Source organism: Aureobasidium melanogenum (assembly GCF_000721775.1).
Source record: "Aureobasidium melanogenum CBS 110374 unplaced genomic scaffold scaffold_1, whole genome shotgun sequence".
In the NCBI taxonomy this organism is placed as follows: Eukaryota; Fungi; Ascomycota; class Dothideomycetes; order Dothideales; family Saccotheciaceae; genus Aureobasidium; species Aureobasidium melanogenum.
In genome coordinates this window covers 560,710-576,353 of record NW_024470053.1, presented here as the reverse complement: position 1 = coordinate 576,353, position 15,644 = coordinate 560,710, and the positions used below count along the sequence as shown (strand labels likewise).

At 49.7% G+C, this 15,644-nt stretch overlaps 8 protein-coding genes across 8 annotated transcripts; 3 read left to right on the top strand and 5 right to left on the bottom strand.

Moving 5' to 3' along the window:
• Nucleotides 1-213: 213 nt before the first annotated feature.
• M437DRAFT_17143 (ras GEF) lies at nucleotides 214-3,570 on the top strand (the record flags this gene model as incomplete). The annotated part of the gene is made up of 1 exon (XM_041018891.1): nucleotides 214-3,570. A coding segment is annotated over one exon (3,357 nt), but the record flags the coding sequence as incomplete, so codon positions are not given.
• A 638-nt stretch (nucleotides 3,571-4,208) lies between these two features.
• M437DRAFT_79843 (RmlC-like cupin) lies at nucleotides 4,209-4,801 on the bottom strand (the record flags this gene model as incomplete). Its single annotated transcript, XM_041027251.1, has 2 exons — nucleotides 4,209-4,505; nucleotides 4,574-4,801. 2 exons carry the CDS (start codon nucleotides 4,799-4,801, stop codon nucleotides 4,209-4,211), a joined length of 525 nt encoding a protein of 174 aa, XP_040884208.1.
• A 584-nt stretch (nucleotides 4,802-5,385) lies between these two features.
• M437DRAFT_36196 (glycoside hydrolase) lies at nucleotides 5,386-6,312 on the bottom strand (the record flags this gene model as incomplete). The annotated part of the gene is made up of 2 exons (XM_041019398.1): nucleotides 5,386-5,714; nucleotides 5,772-6,312. The coding sequence occupies 2 exons, from the start codon at nucleotides 6,310-6,312 to the stop codon at nucleotides 5,386-5,388; spliced, it is 870 nt and encodes a 289-aa protein (XP_040884207.1).
• Nucleotides 6,313-7,029: 717 nt separating this feature from the next.
• On the top strand, nucleotides 7,030-8,022 carry M437DRAFT_37741 (putative N-acetyltransferase family protein; the record flags this gene model as incomplete). Its single annotated transcript, XM_041019699.1, has 2 exons — nucleotides 7,030-7,410; nucleotides 7,444-8,022. The coding sequence occupies 2 exons, from the start codon at nucleotides 7,030-7,032 to the stop codon at nucleotides 8,020-8,022; spliced, it is 960 nt and encodes a 319-aa protein (XP_040884206.1).
• Nucleotides 8,023-8,134: 112 nt separating this feature from the next.
• On the bottom strand, nucleotides 8,135-10,090 carry M437DRAFT_37630 (ATP-dependent RNA helicase DBP9; the record flags this gene model as incomplete). Its single annotated transcript, XM_041019669.1, has 3 exons — nucleotides 8,135-8,946; nucleotides 8,992-9,819; nucleotides 9,871-10,090. The coding sequence occupies 3 exons, from the start codon at nucleotides 10,088-10,090 to the stop codon at nucleotides 8,135-8,137; spliced, it is 1,860 nt and encodes a 619-aa protein (XP_040884205.1).
• Nucleotides 10,091-10,326: 236 nt separating this feature from the next.
• On the bottom strand, nucleotides 10,327-12,242 carry M437DRAFT_38006 (uncharacterized protein; the record flags this gene model as incomplete). Its single annotated transcript, XM_041019757.1, has 3 exons — nucleotides 10,327-11,095; nucleotides 11,149-12,104; nucleotides 12,168-12,242. 3 exons carry the CDS (start codon nucleotides 12,240-12,242, stop codon nucleotides 10,327-10,329), a joined length of 1,800 nt encoding a protein of 599 aa, XP_040884204.1.
• Nucleotides 12,243-12,870: 628 nt separating this feature from the next.
• On the bottom strand, nucleotides 12,871-13,412 carry M437DRAFT_37946 (uncharacterized protein; the record flags this gene model as incomplete). Its single annotated transcript, XM_041019745.1, has 3 exons — nucleotides 12,871-12,901; nucleotides 13,090-13,220; nucleotides 13,272-13,412. 3 exons carry the CDS (start codon nucleotides 13,410-13,412, stop codon nucleotides 12,871-12,873), a joined length of 303 nt encoding a protein of 100 aa, XP_040884203.1.
• Nucleotides 13,413-13,645: 233 nt separating this feature from the next.
• M437DRAFT_71006 (uncharacterized protein) lies at nucleotides 13,646-14,602 on the top strand (the record flags this gene model as incomplete). The annotated part of the gene is made up of 1 exon (XM_041025605.1): nucleotides 13,646-14,602. The coding sequence occupies one exon, from the start codon at nucleotides 13,646-13,648 to the stop codon at nucleotides 14,600-14,602; it is 957 nt and encodes a 318-aa protein (XP_040884202.1).
• Between the last annotated feature and the right edge of the window lie 1,042 nt (nucleotides 14,603-15,644).

The following is a 15,644-nucleotide window of genomic DNA, read 5'->3' as shown; positions in this document are numbered from 1 at the left end:
ATCTCTTGATACACGCCATCCACTTGCGCACGTCCAGGCAGCATGCCCGCAAGTCTCTCCTGTGTCCCCACAACCACGAAACGAAAGAGCCAGTACAAACTCGACCGACCCTTTGACCATCTACGCCATCAATAGATGCGTGACTGCATCATCTTCTAAATCATGAGCGGCCTTAAGGATATAACCTACTCATCCGAGGAGACAGATCTTGCATTAGAGCGCCAATACGAAGTGTCTCCTCTCGACCGCATATACCTCCGTGCTAGCCATGACTACCAGCCCGAGCAAACTACCATCTCCGGCTCCTCCGGTGGCATCTCTATCACCGCTCCTCTACGAGAGGGCGACATCGTCCTCATACATCTTCTTCACCCGAACGGCTGGGCCGATGGGACTATACTCTCCACCGGAACTCGAGGCTGGATACCCACCAACTACTGTCAGATCTACGACCCTCAACCTATGCGATCTCTCCTCCATGCATTGACTCGGATTTGGGATTATCTGAGCCTAGGCGCAAACGACGAAGCTTTGTCCGAGGACAGGCAGGATTATGTTCAAGGTCTCGTGGCTGGCGTTCGTCGCTTGTTGGAGCACTGTGACTGTCTGCACAGGGATGACCCCATGATCAAAAGGCATATTGCCTTGAGACGAACTCGAAAAAGTCTCTTAGCAGATCTGTCTACTCTCTTGAAAGACCGTGAGAACATACTCAACACTTTTTCTGACTGTTCGGATGCCGTGGTCTGGTCCACACTTGAGAAATACTTGACCAATGCTTTCAAAGTAGCTTGCAGAGGGGCTCGCTTCCTCGATATTTGGGCTCAAAGCACCTCTCCAAGGCAAAGACAATCAAGTTCGCGTTACGATGAAGCTGTTCAGAACCCTCGAACAGTCAGAGCCTCATTACATGCAGGTCTTTCATCTTGTCCATTATCGCACGTTGATGAGAACTCGGTCCGATCGTCTTCTCCTGACTGTTTCAAAGAGATTCCAAGGTTCCATTTCAGGGTTCTCGAATACGACGAGTCCTCACAGAGTACGAAAGTTGTTGACGAGCAGTTTGGTCCAGAGATAATCTCGGAGGAACTTCGTCATATGTTCTCCTATGATACGTCGTCCCCAGCGCAGCCGTCGTCCATCGCTTTGAGCTCAAAGCCAGTGGGCTCATATGGTCTGTCCGAAGATGTGTCCGATCTGGCATCCGAACGTCTCACGGCCGCGCATGAACAGTTCTTGGGCGATATCGGTGCCTTCATCGGTTTTCACCTACAATCCAGAACGTCTCTAGACCTGGCAAGGACAACGACACTTTCCGTCAAAGCAGCTGAGGATTTACTGGTAGTTGTCAGTGACATCTCAGAGCGGGATCCCAGTCGATGTCAAGGCATCTCGGTAGCATCAGAGAATCTGAGGGCAAAAATCCAGACTCTTGCAGAGACTGCAAGTCGCTTGTGCAAGGATTCTGCAGACTCGAATGACCCAGAGGTGGTGGAGGTTGTGGGTCCAGAAGATGGTCAAGGACTTGTGGCTGCAGCGACTGCCTGCGTCCGCGCGGCAGGTGATTGCACCGCAAGAACGCGAAAATTTCTCGATTGTGCGAGCGGTGGCTTTTACCTTTCGAGGCTTTCGTCTACCACTCGAGGGCAGGATAAAAAGTTCGGAACAGTTCATCTAATCAGAACACCTGGGGTGATTGCCGCTGGTAATTGGTCGGAAGCTGCTGCCGGCGCCGCTAACCCGCAAGACCACAAAACAGCCGAGACCAACCTTCCTATACGAGAATCACGACAGAGACCCTCATATCTATCGCGCTCAACCACCGATGATACCAACAATTTTACCCTCTCGACGGTTCTTCCGGATGGAAACATGAGAAGACCGGAGTCTTCTCCACAATTGATAACATGTGATTCGCCTATGTCTCCGACTTCACCCACAGCATCCGAACCACCATTACAATCACCACCATCCCCTGCAGATGAGTCACTCGAACAATATCAGCAGGACCACAAGGAGCACTGGACCACACCTGACAGAAAGGGAAGTCTAGGAATGTCGACAACAACAAGCTCGAGTGCCTACCAAGACAGCTTGAGGAATTCACTTGGCAGTATAATCTCGCCAACATCGACTAGGGCCACGACACCTGATCGGCACCAGCGACATATCCGGGCCAATCCAAGCCTTTGCACCCATGGCAGTGTACTGAGTGTTGCAACGACTGCCGATGGCAGTGATCACGATGCTGAAGTCCTGATGAGGTCGTATGCGCATGAGCTGCTGTACAACAAGGACGGGCAGGTCGTTGGTGGAACATTAGCAGCTCTTGTCGAGAAGCTCACAAGTCAGCATGGTCCACCGGATCCTGAATACAATGCGGCTTTTATACTCACATTTCGTCTCTTTACAAATGCCGTGGAGTTGACACAAGCACTGATTACTCGATACGAGTACGCTGGAGACTGCAATACAGACAGTTCACCTGCACGTCTTAGGGTTTACAACTTCTTCAAGACCTGGCTGGAATCACATTATCTAGTCGAGAGCGATGCGCCCGCTCTAGATCTCATACACAGATTTGCGGTCCAACAGCTGAGCCTTCAATTTGCCGGACCAGGCCAACGTCTGGCTGAATTGACCAAGATCGCGTCCCAGATCCAGACGACCAGCGCGACGAATCATTTAGTCTCTTCTATTGGCAAAACCTGTGTTTCGTTGGGCAGTGACTACGAAAAGACTATCATACCTCACGCCAGCATCAACAAGGAGCAATTATACCTTCTCACGGGCGCTTTTCCAACCAAAAGACTTACTTTATTGGACCTGGATGCTGTCGAGATCGCTAGACAGCTCACCATTATAGAGTCGAAGAGGTTTTGCGCTATACAGCCTCATGAGCTACTTGGTCTCGAATGGACGAAAAAGGATGGACGCGGACAAAACGTTCGAGCCATGTCAAAGTTCTCGACAAATCTCACAAACCTCGTTGCCGATAGTATACTTGAGACTGAACAGATCAAGAGACGTGTCGCTATTCTGAAGCACTGGATCAAGATTGCGAAGCTGTGTCTGGATATCGACAACTACTCGGCTCTAATGGCGATATCTTGTTCGCTCACCAGTTCGGCAATTGCGAGGCTGCACCAAACATGGGACCAGCTGCCGCCCAAGACGCTTGCCATCTTCAAGGAAATCAAGGAGATAGTTGATATATCACGTAACTACGCCACACTCCGACAACGTCTGCAAACACCGAAGGCGCCATGCCTACCATTTGTAGGCATGTATCTTACCGATCTCACCTTCGTAGATGCTGGCAACTCGAACACCCGACCGCTGCCCACTGACGATGGAGACGGTACCAAGTCCAAGATGGTGATCAATTTCGACAAACACATGCGCTCCGCACGAGTCGTGGGTCATCTGCAGCGTTATCAAGTGCCCTATCGCCTTCAACATGTACTTGAGATACAGCAATACCTGGAAGGTCAACTCGACCGTGTAGACACAAGCGATCGATGCACTGTGATGAGTTTCTGGCGCCGCAGTCAGGCAATTGAAGCACGCGGCAAAGGCGAAGAGCGCCCTGAGTCAACGGAGGAGAAGGAAAAGCCGCTTGGCAGTGGCCTTATGGGTAGCATACTTCGACCAAAGAAAAAGGCAAGTTCGGCCGGACTCAATGGCTTTTTGCATAGAGTCAAAACAGGAGGGTCGGGTCACACCGACGAGTGAGGATACTGATGAGCACTATTTGTTTTTACCACTGGCGTTTATGAGAGATCTTGAGGCTCAAAAAGGGACAGGGTGTAGCCGGACTACAGACATGGGACCATGGGAGATACCACTTTGTTTTTTGGATTGGCTGGATGTGACTTTCAGCAAGAGAAGGAAGCAACATGATTTACCTTGCTTGGAGAATCGGTCGTTAGTAAGAGAAAGCAGAGTTACGCGGAAACATGTTGTACATAGTAACTTAGAGGCAGTATCTTGCTAGAATGATGGAACGACTCTCGCATGTTTTTCAATCATCATCGTACTTCTCTCAAGGTCGTCTCGATGTGTTCATCTGGACGTTCATGAGCATGATCCAAGGAGCACTGCTTGTCGTGTCAAGTTGGAGCTATGGCGGACGTGGATCAAATATATAGTATTCATAATACATTACTGACTTGAGTATGCAAGTCAGATAAATCAAGCAGGTTGGCTTACTCGACCTTGCGACCATGTCTTCCATCATCACCGTTCTCGTAAGGACCGCCCTCCTCCTTGACAAGACCCTTCTTCTCATTGGTTTCCTTGCTCTGTCTGCTCCACTCTGGGGCTTCGTCTCTGCCTGCGTCCTCTTCTTCATCACCTTCCTCCTTTGTCTTGTGCACTGTTCTGCTATCGTGCTCGGCAGGGCTGTACACAGTAACCAATTCCAATGGCTTGTCCTTGCTTGTGTTGTAGAACTGGTGCTCTGTTCCCGCTGGGACTACTACGACGTCGCTGGCTTTGATGTCCTGCACAAATGTGTCAGTGTTTCTGTCTTTCTCATCTCGAGAGCGTAGAGGGGGAGATGGTATCGTACCTGTTCCTTTCCAGCTACAACGGCCTTTCCAGTGCCGCTGGTGAAGATCAAGACTTGATCTACCAAGTGTACTTCATTGCCGATATCTCCTCCCACTGGGATCTCCATGGTGACCAGCTGCGAGTACAGACCCGTGTGAATGACCTTTCTGAATTGGCCAAAGGAGCGGACCTTAGAGGTCAGGCCGTCAAAGTAGACCATCTCATGCTTGGGAGGTTGGGTAGACATCTTGTCGTCTTTAGCGAGTAGAGGAGAGGTAGTAGTTAATGTGCGTGTAGATAAAGCAGGCAAGCTTCTTGGTTTTGTAGAACGGAGAAGTGTTGTTGTTCTTGTTGCGAGACGAGTGGGAAACATTTGGTTTGGAGAAGATGTGCAAAGCTCAAGGAAGCAGATGAGATGATGCTATTCTTTTGTGATTGGATCAAGATGTGGACTGATTCTCGATGTGGTCATCATTTTCCATCCGATCTCGCTGATGACGTTGACGCGGCCATCAATGTGGGAAGGATCGAGGCAGGTTTCTGGTGGGCACACCCTGTCCAAAATATTCAAATGCTCGATAATCATGAGACCACAATCAAACAAGACGATGTTACTAGTTATTGTAACCTGTAAACCATACACATCAATAATGACACAATTCAATGCTAGTTCTGTATGCATATGACAGCGCTACTGCATCTTCTTGTAACTCGATGAGTTCTTTATACAATCTTGGTATAAACATTAAGTAAAGGTTCATTGCAGAATCTGTCGAAGTACAATACACCCCAAGAGTGGAAGAACACGTTCCAGCACTACCATGCGTCCTATCAACAACTCTGTTGGTCGTAGATGGCGTGTCCATTGCGGTCAATGACACCAAAACTGGGAGATGCTTGGTAATCCTGGTGAACATACCAGAAAATGTGCACTTGCTTAAAGGCAGCACAAGCAACTTGCTTCCAGTATGTTTGAGCGTTCTTGACGCTGGCAACTCCATTGCCGTAGTTGGGTCCACTGACAGGCCAACCAGTCTCAGTCACCCACACCCATTTGCCAGGAGAAACCCTGTCAACGACTCCACGAACCCTGTTGATGGCGCTCCAGAATGTGTTGCTTGCTTGGTCGATACTGCTGCCTTCGAAGTAGGGATATGCGTCTAAGAAGATATTAGTACACGGCTCATTGGCTGTTATAAATACAGAATTTGACCCACCAAGACCGATGAAGTCGGAGGCTGTGATCACTGCAGTGTTTGCACTATCAACCCAAGCTGTCCAGGTGTCGACGTGTCCAACGTCCTTCTTGACGCCCATGGCGCGAACCATGCCGCGAACGTCATAAATTTTCTGTGCAAGAGACGAGGCACTAATATCTTTGCGGTACAAGTCTTCACTGCCAACACTAATGGCGATGATCCAGTCCTGACCGTGTTGTTTGATGGCACTCTCGAGAGCATCCTTCTCCCTCTGGAAGTGACCATCGTCTTCAGTCCAGACACCAACGAGCAACTGAGTTCCTGTTGAGATGGCGGCAGGAACGGCAAGAGCCAATGTATTACAGTCCGAGGAAGCATATAATCTGACAGATGTGAAGTGACCAGGCAGCGAAGACAAGCGTTGGAAAGTAGAAACCCATTGGGCTTGTGTTTTGCATGATCCATCAGGATTTTCGGCGGCAACATTAAAGCCCTTCCAGTATGCTTGTGTAAGAGGCACTGCAGCAAGCAAGGCAGCAGCTACACTGGAGAGCCTCATGATATATTTGAATCGCTTCGTGACGCGAGTCGAAATGTATGCTAAGAAAATGTGGTATCCGATGCAGGCGAATAAGTGTAGTTGGTGGAGGAAGACACAAAGTCTCAAGAGTTCGACTAGATGAAAAAGATTGCAAAGCAAAGAGGAAAGGAAGGCATGACTATTAGAACCTGCCTTCTGTTTTGATATTGACACTAAGCCCCATCGCCAGGAAAGTAAAGGGGGAAGCGCGACTATGGCTGTAACGGCGGGAAAAGTCTTGTAGACTCAATCGCGCGAAAAGTGTGCCACTGGGTTTTTCCCATGAAGCAGCGAGGAAGGCGCTACCGGGTGTCACTCTGAGAATCCATACCTTGCTAGGATGTGTGCTCAGTCCGTTAATATCAAGATGAAACTTGGGCACTTTTTGTCGTCCTCCACACTGGCTCAAGCCCAGACCGTTGAGTCCGGTGGTCAATGGGTGAATGTTTTTCTACACTCAAGATACAGCCTAGGAGAGCTAATCAGCGTCCCTTCTCTGCTGCTACTACTCAGCTTCTCAAAAGCTATTGTGCATTTGATCGTTGGTGTAGTATTAAGAGAGCGAGAGAGTTGAGGTGAAAGGATGCCATCCACATCTTGGCTCGGTCCCCACATGTCGACAATGACGATGAAACGTCACTGCACGGTGCTATTCTCGTCCACTCGCATTGTTAACCATGGATTGCCATCTTCGCCATGAGCACCAAGTCACGTTCGGGCTACACTCCAGCCCAAATTCACCAATACTACGATCGCATCAGTCTTCCACAAAAGTACCGCCATGAACCAGGCCATGCCAGCACAAAGATCGCTTCCCAGACCACCACTGGTCTCGAGTTCCTGAGTGCCTTACAACGTTACAACCTCGCCAATATCCCATTCGAGAATCTAGACCTGCATTACAGCTCTCACCATAGTATCAGCATTGATGCTCAAGGGATATTCGACAAGATCGTTGGAGGAGGAAGAAAGAAGGGACGAGGTGGATACTGTATGGTCAACAATGCTCTATTCGCCAACGTCCTTCGTGGACTCGGATTCTACGTTACCAGCCACGGTGGTCGAATCAGCAGCTCCGTGAGCGCAGCAAAGGATATCCCTCTCGATGAGGTCACGTTCTCAGGCTACAGCCACATGGTCAATCTCGTCTCTTTCCCAGACAACCCCGACCTAAAATATCACGTGGACGTTGGATTTGGTTCTGGCGGGCCTACTTTTCCTGTTCCTCTCAAACACGACGAAGAAGGCAAGCTAAACATTGCGCCAAACCAATGGACCAGACTCATCCACTCAACCATCCCAGGCACCGCCTCTGACCAAAAGTTCTGGGTCTATGAAAAGCGCAATGGCGATCAGAATTGGTCTCCTTGCTACTGTTTCCCCGAGATGGAGTTTCTCGAGTCTGACTTTAAGGTTATGAATTACTGTACTAGCACAAGCAAGGATTCGTGGTTTACGAAGATGCCTGTTTGTCTCAAGATGCTCCTGGACGAGAGTGGGGATAGTATCGTAGGCCATATGCATGTTCTCAAGACCGACTTCAAGAAACGCATCGGCGAAGAGGCATTGATCAGTAGGGAGTTGACGTCGGAGGATGAGAGAATCAAAGTCATTGAAGAAGAGTTTGGCATCCCATTAGATGAGGAGGAGAGAAAGGCCATCCACGGCATGGTCTCTGAAATAGCATAGAAGTGATGCTCAAAAGCCATCCTTAGAATAGACATCAACGAATCCAGAATTCGAAATGCGAGAAGAGCAATGATTATGATATTGAAACCCCTATCAAACAAGGACCATCTTCTTACTTCCTCTTCGCACTCAACGACTTTAGCGGGTCCGACTTTTTCCTTCCCTTGCCTTTACCCTTCATTCTATTTTGCATTCTTGCCTTTCTGATTCTGTTTTCTCCAGTCTTGCCGAAGCCAACGAAGCCTCCGTCACCAGCACCTTGTGCCACCGCCGAGTTACCAGGCAAGAGATACTCGGGCACGTGTTTTAGATGTGGCTGCACGCGAACAGCATGACTTTCTTGATCGTGCCTCAAGTGTTGCAAATCCGTAGGGTTCTCCTCGAAATGGCGTTTCAGCTTCTCTGACTTCAGCAGCTCGGAGCGAATCTCACGGATACGAGCTTCGCGAATGGCGATACGTGTTACTGAGCGGAGGGCATCTGTCATACGGTATCTGAAGCCATCCAGGCGCTTCATATCGAAGTGGTATGGCAGAACTTGCTGGCCTCGCTTCTCTTGCTGGCGAGTAATCTTGGCGAGGACTTCTTCGTCGAGTTCGGCCGAGGGGATGGTGGTGGGTTTGTGCTTGCGGTAGAGGGTTTTGGGTACGACAAAGGACAGTGCCATGCCGGACTTGCCAGCGCGAGCGGTACGGCCGATGCGGTGGGTGTAGCTGCGGGATGAGGTGGGCAGGTCGAAGTTGAGTACGCAGGCGACGTTCTTGAAGTCGATACCACGAGAGACACCGAATTCTTTGTCGAGCTTTGAGCGCTTCTGTTTCTTCTTGGGCTTTTCCTCCGATGTCTTTTCTTCCTTCTCTTCCTCGTCATTTTCGGCAGCCGCCTCTTCGGTAGCTGCTTCTTCTCCATCCTCAGCAGCAGCAGCTTCAGCATCGTCGTCTGCAGCCTCAATCTTCCTCCTCTTGCGACTCGACTTTTCCTCGTTTCCAACAATTTCGCTGTCGTCACTGGCAATGATAATATCGTAGACGCCACGGTTGAATTCATCCACAACGTGCAGTCTCGAGTTGACAGGCAGTTCCGAGTTCAAGATACAGCTCTTGATGCCGAACTGCTCGAGGAACAATTTGAGACGGTAGCAGCGGTCGATGTCGCTGACAAAGACAATGCACTTGCCCTTGATGAGTTTGAGCATGAAGATGGCGTAGATGAGCAGGAACTTTTCGTCTTCTCCACACTTGACGACATATTGTGTGAGAGCTGATTGTTCCTTCTCTTCCTGGTCGAGTTCGAGGAGAACGGGGTTCTTGCAGAACATGCCCTTGAGTGTGTCGACTTCTGTTCGTAGCGTGGCGCTCATCAGGACGGTTTGAACGGCTTGAGGAATGACCTTGGACAGATTTTGTAGGTCTTCGTCGTGGCCGTACGAAAGGACAAGGTCGGCTTCGTCAATTACGAGATGTGTGAGGTTTTGTAGTTGCAAAAGAGAGGCATTGACAAGGGTGGTCGCTCTCGAGGGTGTAGCGATAACGACATCGGGGGCTTCGATCAGACGGGCGTGGGCGACCTTGTCGTCTTCCTTGCGGGTCAAGTTCTCGATGCGCACCTCTTGGCCGCAGAAGGCAGCAAATGATAAGGCGACCTTTGCGACCTGGCCAGCAAGTTCGCGGGTAGGGACCAAAACGAGTGCCGAAGTAGATTTCGTTGACGAGGGCTGTGCGGATTTGCGGTGTAGGATAGACTGAAGAATGGGTAGGAGATATGCTGCTGTCTTGCCGGAACCGGTTCGTGCTCGCGCTGTTTCTTGTTAGTCGCACAACTGGACGGTATGGGAACCAAAGGACTAACCAAGGATGTCCTTGCCCGACAGAGCCAGAGGAATGGCATGGGCTTGTACAGGAGTCGGAGCGGCAAACTTCTCCTTGTTGATGGCCTGCAAAAGACGAGCATCCAGTCCCAGTTCGGCGAATGTCTTTGCGGTCGGCGTTGTCTTTTCCATCTTTTCCTCAATTTCTGTTACGGTCTCTGCCACCTCGGGTACATCCTGGTCGTTCAACTTGCGCTTCATTGTGAATGTGATTGTGGTTGTTATATGCGTGTTTGCTGAACTTTTAAAAGAAATCATTCGAGAACTTTTGTCAATCCGCTCGGACTTTCGGACTTTTGCGACGCCAAGTCATCGCCAGATTGTGCTCATCACGTTCTCAACATCTTCTATAATTCAGATGAAGATTACCAACCGAATCAGTCGAATGTGTGCTATTATCCATTACTATCCATAATACAATTTAGATACACAATGATCTAGTTCGTCTTCTTCGATCTCTTTCCCTTGGAGCCAGCCTCGCCCTTGGCTGCACGCGATGCCCGTGTGTGTTCGACCTTCTTCAGAGGCCTGTACTCAGCATCCCACATTTGAGCCCTGATCCATTTCTCCAAATCCTCATCGTTGTCGGGAATGCCTTCTTGTTGAGTCAGCTTCTCCTCCTTTGCCTTCTTGATCACAGCTGCTGCAATTTTGACACTAATCTCGCGAACGTTGGTCACGTCTGGCAACAGTCCATCATTTGGATCCTTGAGAGCTGGTGCTTGCTCTGCGAGTGCCTTGGTTGCTGCAACCAACAATGGTGGCGACATGAGCTTAGTTCGAGATAAGACTGCTCCCAATCCAATACCAGGGAATGTCGTGCTGTTGTTGCATTCCGCAACAACGTACTTGGTGCCGTTGTACTCGACTGGATCAAAGGGTGATCCAGTTGCCATCAGAGCTTTGCCTTCCGTCCACTTGAACAGATCCTTGGGATCTGCTTCGTGCAGCTTGGTGGGGTTTGACAGGGGGAAGATGATAGGTCGCTCAGTGTGTTTAGCCATCTCCTTTACCACCTCCTCCGTGAAGGCCTTGGGCTTGGTAGAAGTGCCGATCAGAATGTGGGGCTTGACCTCCTTTACGATTTCCAGTAGATTGTCGTGCTTCTTGCCCTTCCACTCCTCGTCCTCGCGAGCGTACGGATGCTGGGCTGGCGTGAGATCATCCTTCATCGATTGCAGGAGTAGACCGGGCTTGTCAACACACCTAGTATTGACTGTCAATAACAGGACAGATTGAGCAAAAACTTGCAAACTCACCAGATCTGTTTTAAAGCTTCCTCCCTAGACTTGTCAGACTCGACAGCAATTGCGTCGGCGACTTGATCTGCAATTCCAGTTCCAGCGGTTCCCGCACCGTACATCACGATACGGATGTCCTTCATCTCAAGCTTTGCGACCTTGAGAGCAGCGTAAATTGCGGCCAAAGTGACGCATCCTGTGCCTTGTACATCGTCGTTGAAGCAAGCAATCTTAGGAGTGTACTCGTCCAAGATGCGACGAGCATTGGGTAGACCAAAGTCTTCGAAGTGAATGTATGCGTTAGGATACTGCTTTCTTGCCGTCTTGACAAAGGTGTCGACGAGCTTGTCATACTTTTCTCCCCTGACTCTCTCCTGATGGAGACCAAGGTAGATTTCGTCGTTGAGGAAGTCCTCGTTGTTGGTACCAGTGTCAAGAACCACAGGGAGCGTGCGGTGAGGGTGGATTCCAGCACAGAGCGTGTAGATAGCCAGTTTTGCGATAGAGATCAGAATACCTCCCACGCCTTGATCACCAATTCCCAGAATCTGCTCACCATCACTGACAACGATGAGATCGATGTCATCGGGTCCACCCCACTGTGACATGCTTTGCTCGACCTTCTCGGGCTCGTTGACGTTGAGGAAGCAACCCTCAGGACGACGGAAAAGAGATGAGTACTTGCTGATAGCCTCACCTTCGGTGGGTGTGTAGATGATAGGGAACATCTCCTTCAAGTGATCCTGGATCAGCCTGTAATAAAGTACCTCGTTCTGCTCCTTCAGACTAGTCATGAAGGTGTTCTTTGCGAGGTTGTCTGGTCTGGTACTGAACTGGGCATACGCCCTCTTGACTTGCTCATCAAGAGTCTGGACATTAGATGGCAGTAGTCCAACGAGATCAAACTCATCGCGCTCCTCTTCGGTAAAGGCACTGCCTTTGTTCAGATAGGTGCACGACAATAGCTCAGAGCCCTATAAAGTATCCTGTCAGCGGTGTTCCTATAGCGCCAGAGAATCCTGTTCAAAGCTACTCACTGTCAAGGCGCATTCCATAGCTTTGTTGGTAGCTAGAGGGAGATGGCTAAAATCGGTTGACTTATTGCCAGCCATTATTGTTGTTTTGCTGAATGCTCGAGTAGAGGTAAACTGCTTGATAGCTGTATTACGGATGGATTGACAGGACCTCAACAGTTTAGAGGACATTGGGCACTATTTCAATTCTTCTTGTGTGGAATCGCTCGGAAACATTTGTGGATTGAATGTTGTAATGCCTTCTCTATTCAAGGTCACAGGAAGCTCGACTCAGGCATGACGTGGACTTGGTTGGATAGGGCCGAGTCGGGTCGGGCAAGACCGCGGCATCGCGACTTAACGTCCTTGTAACGTTATAGCCCAATCTCCATCCATTGTCATATCTTTACCCTCTTGTATGTCCATTCCTTACTGATAACCCAACATATAAGCTATCAGAACATAGTTCTACTCAAATCAGACATGCATCTAGCGAAGGTCCCATCACCGTCAACTCCGTGCAAGCGTAGTGAGCTACTCTACAACTAGTGCACGATATTCACGCTTACGGCATAGCGTTATGATCATGAATTTGACATTCGAAATGTATCTTTTGAGGTTAATTTGGGAAGAGTTTGTATGAACTGAAATTTTGATTATATGTGATGAGGTTTGGGTATCATATGGTAATGGCAGAGACAACGAGGCAGGAACAGAACATGCCCATTTAAAGGGCCTTGTCAGTGGTTCCTTGCTTTCTAGAGCGAAGTACAATTAGCATGACTTCACAAAACTGGATGTGAATAAACACCACGACTTTGCTAGACAAGTGTGCTCAGCTCAGCGAGACGCCGTCCCGGACGGTGTTTCAATACACCTTGAGAGCCTTGCACGGAGACTGAGTGCCACCACTAGTCTTGGTGTTTGTGTCTTCTGCTTGACTTACCCGAATTTTCCAGTCTGGAACTCCTGCTCACCACCACGAGCAACCTGCTCATTCTTTGCCAGAGATGCGTCGTCTCCGGTGAAGCCGTCAATCGCTGAGTTGATGTTGCCGCGAATGGACTCGCCAATGCCCTACATGATTCATTAGACGAGAAAATGAAGCTAAGTAAACACAAGACTTACGTGACCCTTGGCGAAGAGGCCCTTCAAGCCTTCTCCAGCCTCAGTGCCCTTGTTGCCACTAGTGGAGGTGGCAGTGGGTTGTGTGCTTGTGGGGTGGTTGGATCCCGCGGGATTGGTACCGGAGAAGTTGTTTGCAGACATGGTGGATGTGGTGATAGGCGTTTGATCGTGAGAATAATGGATATGATGAAGTGATGAGGAGCAGTCTGGATGACTCAAATGAAGTTTATATACCCCTAGGAGTCCTTGGAACAAAGGGAGGGTATGAGATCAATAGGACTCGCAAGCTACGTTTTGCACTACGTCATAGGCATCATCACACGACTGAGTGACAACACAATTCATCGTTTCCAAGTTGATCATTATTGCAGACCATGACGGACTACGAGACGCGTCGATTAGAGAATATCAAGCGTAACCAAGCCTTGATCAAACAGCTTGGGATCAACAATGTCAAGCAGGAGACCTCGACAAGCAAGAGACCTCCGCCAAAGAAGCGCAAGCTCTCACCTTCGGCCGCACGACCAACACGCGTCTCGGCGCGTATAGCTTCTACAGACCGTCCCATCTACAACGATGAACCCTCGATCATCAACGACACATCTAAGTCGGCACGAAGAGGTGGAGCAAAGAAAGTTCAGAGCGTAGTAGCGGATGCTGTCAAGGTCAAAGCCCAGTCTCCTCCACCAGATCTCGAAGACATACGAAAAGGATGGTCGTCCTGGGAATCAGTTGCGCCCCCACCGACACGGGATGAGGATGGCACTTTTCACTTCGAGGGGCACCCAACCTTCCTCCCGAACAAGTCACCAGCTGAGATGCTCGCAGAGGGTGCCTTCGGAGGCTCCTACTATCGGCCGCTGTACTCCAAGAGCCTACGCACTACAATAGAAGACGACTGGAAAGAACTTCCTGCTGAATGGCTACAGGATTTGAGCGTTGAAAAACACCTCACCAGCCCAAATTATGATCCTGAGATCAATAAGTTCAGGGTCAAGTGCGGACAAAGCATAGAAGAGTGGGAAGCGGCAGGCTGGATAAATCATGCCTACGATGTACGAGGCTGGTTCCAGTGGTACACCCGATTCTGGCTGGGCCGTCGATGCGATGACGATGACAGGCAAATCGGCAGATGGGAGCGCTGCGTTGGTGAGAGAGGGCGTTGGCGAAGAATGCTCTTGAAAAAGTATTTGCAAGCTGGAGTAAAGACGGTTGCGGATGAAGGGGTAGACGAGGAAGAGGTTTCGCCCGTCATGCACCAAACTTGTCATCAATGGGCATGGGAGGTTCGACAACAGCCACTCGACGAAGCATGGGCTGGTCACCTGTGAATAAGATCGCTCCCAGGAAATGGGAGCAGGGTTTCTGTACATAATTACCCGAGGACTCTCGGCCGTGCTCTCACCTTGATACGAAGATCATACTTTCTGAGAGGATTTTTGAGCTCAAAGATCATTTGCGCCAACTTGGTTTTCTGTGCAATCTTTGTTGTTTAGAATGACTATTCTTGGTGCTAGGAACATTGAAGATCAGAAATGCGTTTCTCTGTGTTGATGGAAAGTCGGGTCACGTGTGTCTGCAGCTGGTGAAGCGAAGCCATCCATTCGCGCGCACCTTGAACCTCCGATGCACGTCAAGCCTGAGCATCACAACTCCTTGCACCATAACTCAGAGTCGTCGGCTTACGAATGATTGCTCCATGTCGCCTGTCAGTTGGAGTCCTAGACCGCACCTGGTCCTGAAAACAGCTCCATGCTGGCTGTTCCGATCAGCCTGAGCAGCAGAGCGTGTTGCACGCCGTGTTGTTTGTCGGACTTCCGCCCCTAACCGCTACCACGGCATAGCCCTGCCGACGAGATCATGTCGATTATGGAGAGCTGACAGAGTTATGCTTATGATGCCGGTTTTTACGAACACCCATTCGCGCCCACAAGTCTTCTCCTGGCAACCAGCGTCTCGAAACCTACGCTCAACAAGGTCTATCCAGCATTTCTGTGCCAACGTCTTAACCGTCGGACAAAAGCCTATATACTATCATTTCCGAAGCGACCTCTTGGGCCACGCCTCCGATAAGAGGCGCATAACACAATGCTGCCCAAGCTCCACGGATCGGATCAGCCTTGATCAGTGGCTGGCCTAATACAACAAGAGTGTGAGGACATAACACTGGACGTATATGTATCTCCTATCTGTAGGTGCTTGTACTGCAAAATATCAAAACTCACTCTATCCACGAAAGAAGAAAACATTCCTTGTTTGAACAAGCTGCACACTTGAGCCCCTCCGAGCCCGTTTTCTTGTATTTCCCTTCCATTTCCGCTGTCTCAACACACATTAAAATGCCTATGATCGCCTTATACGTCACAAGATCAC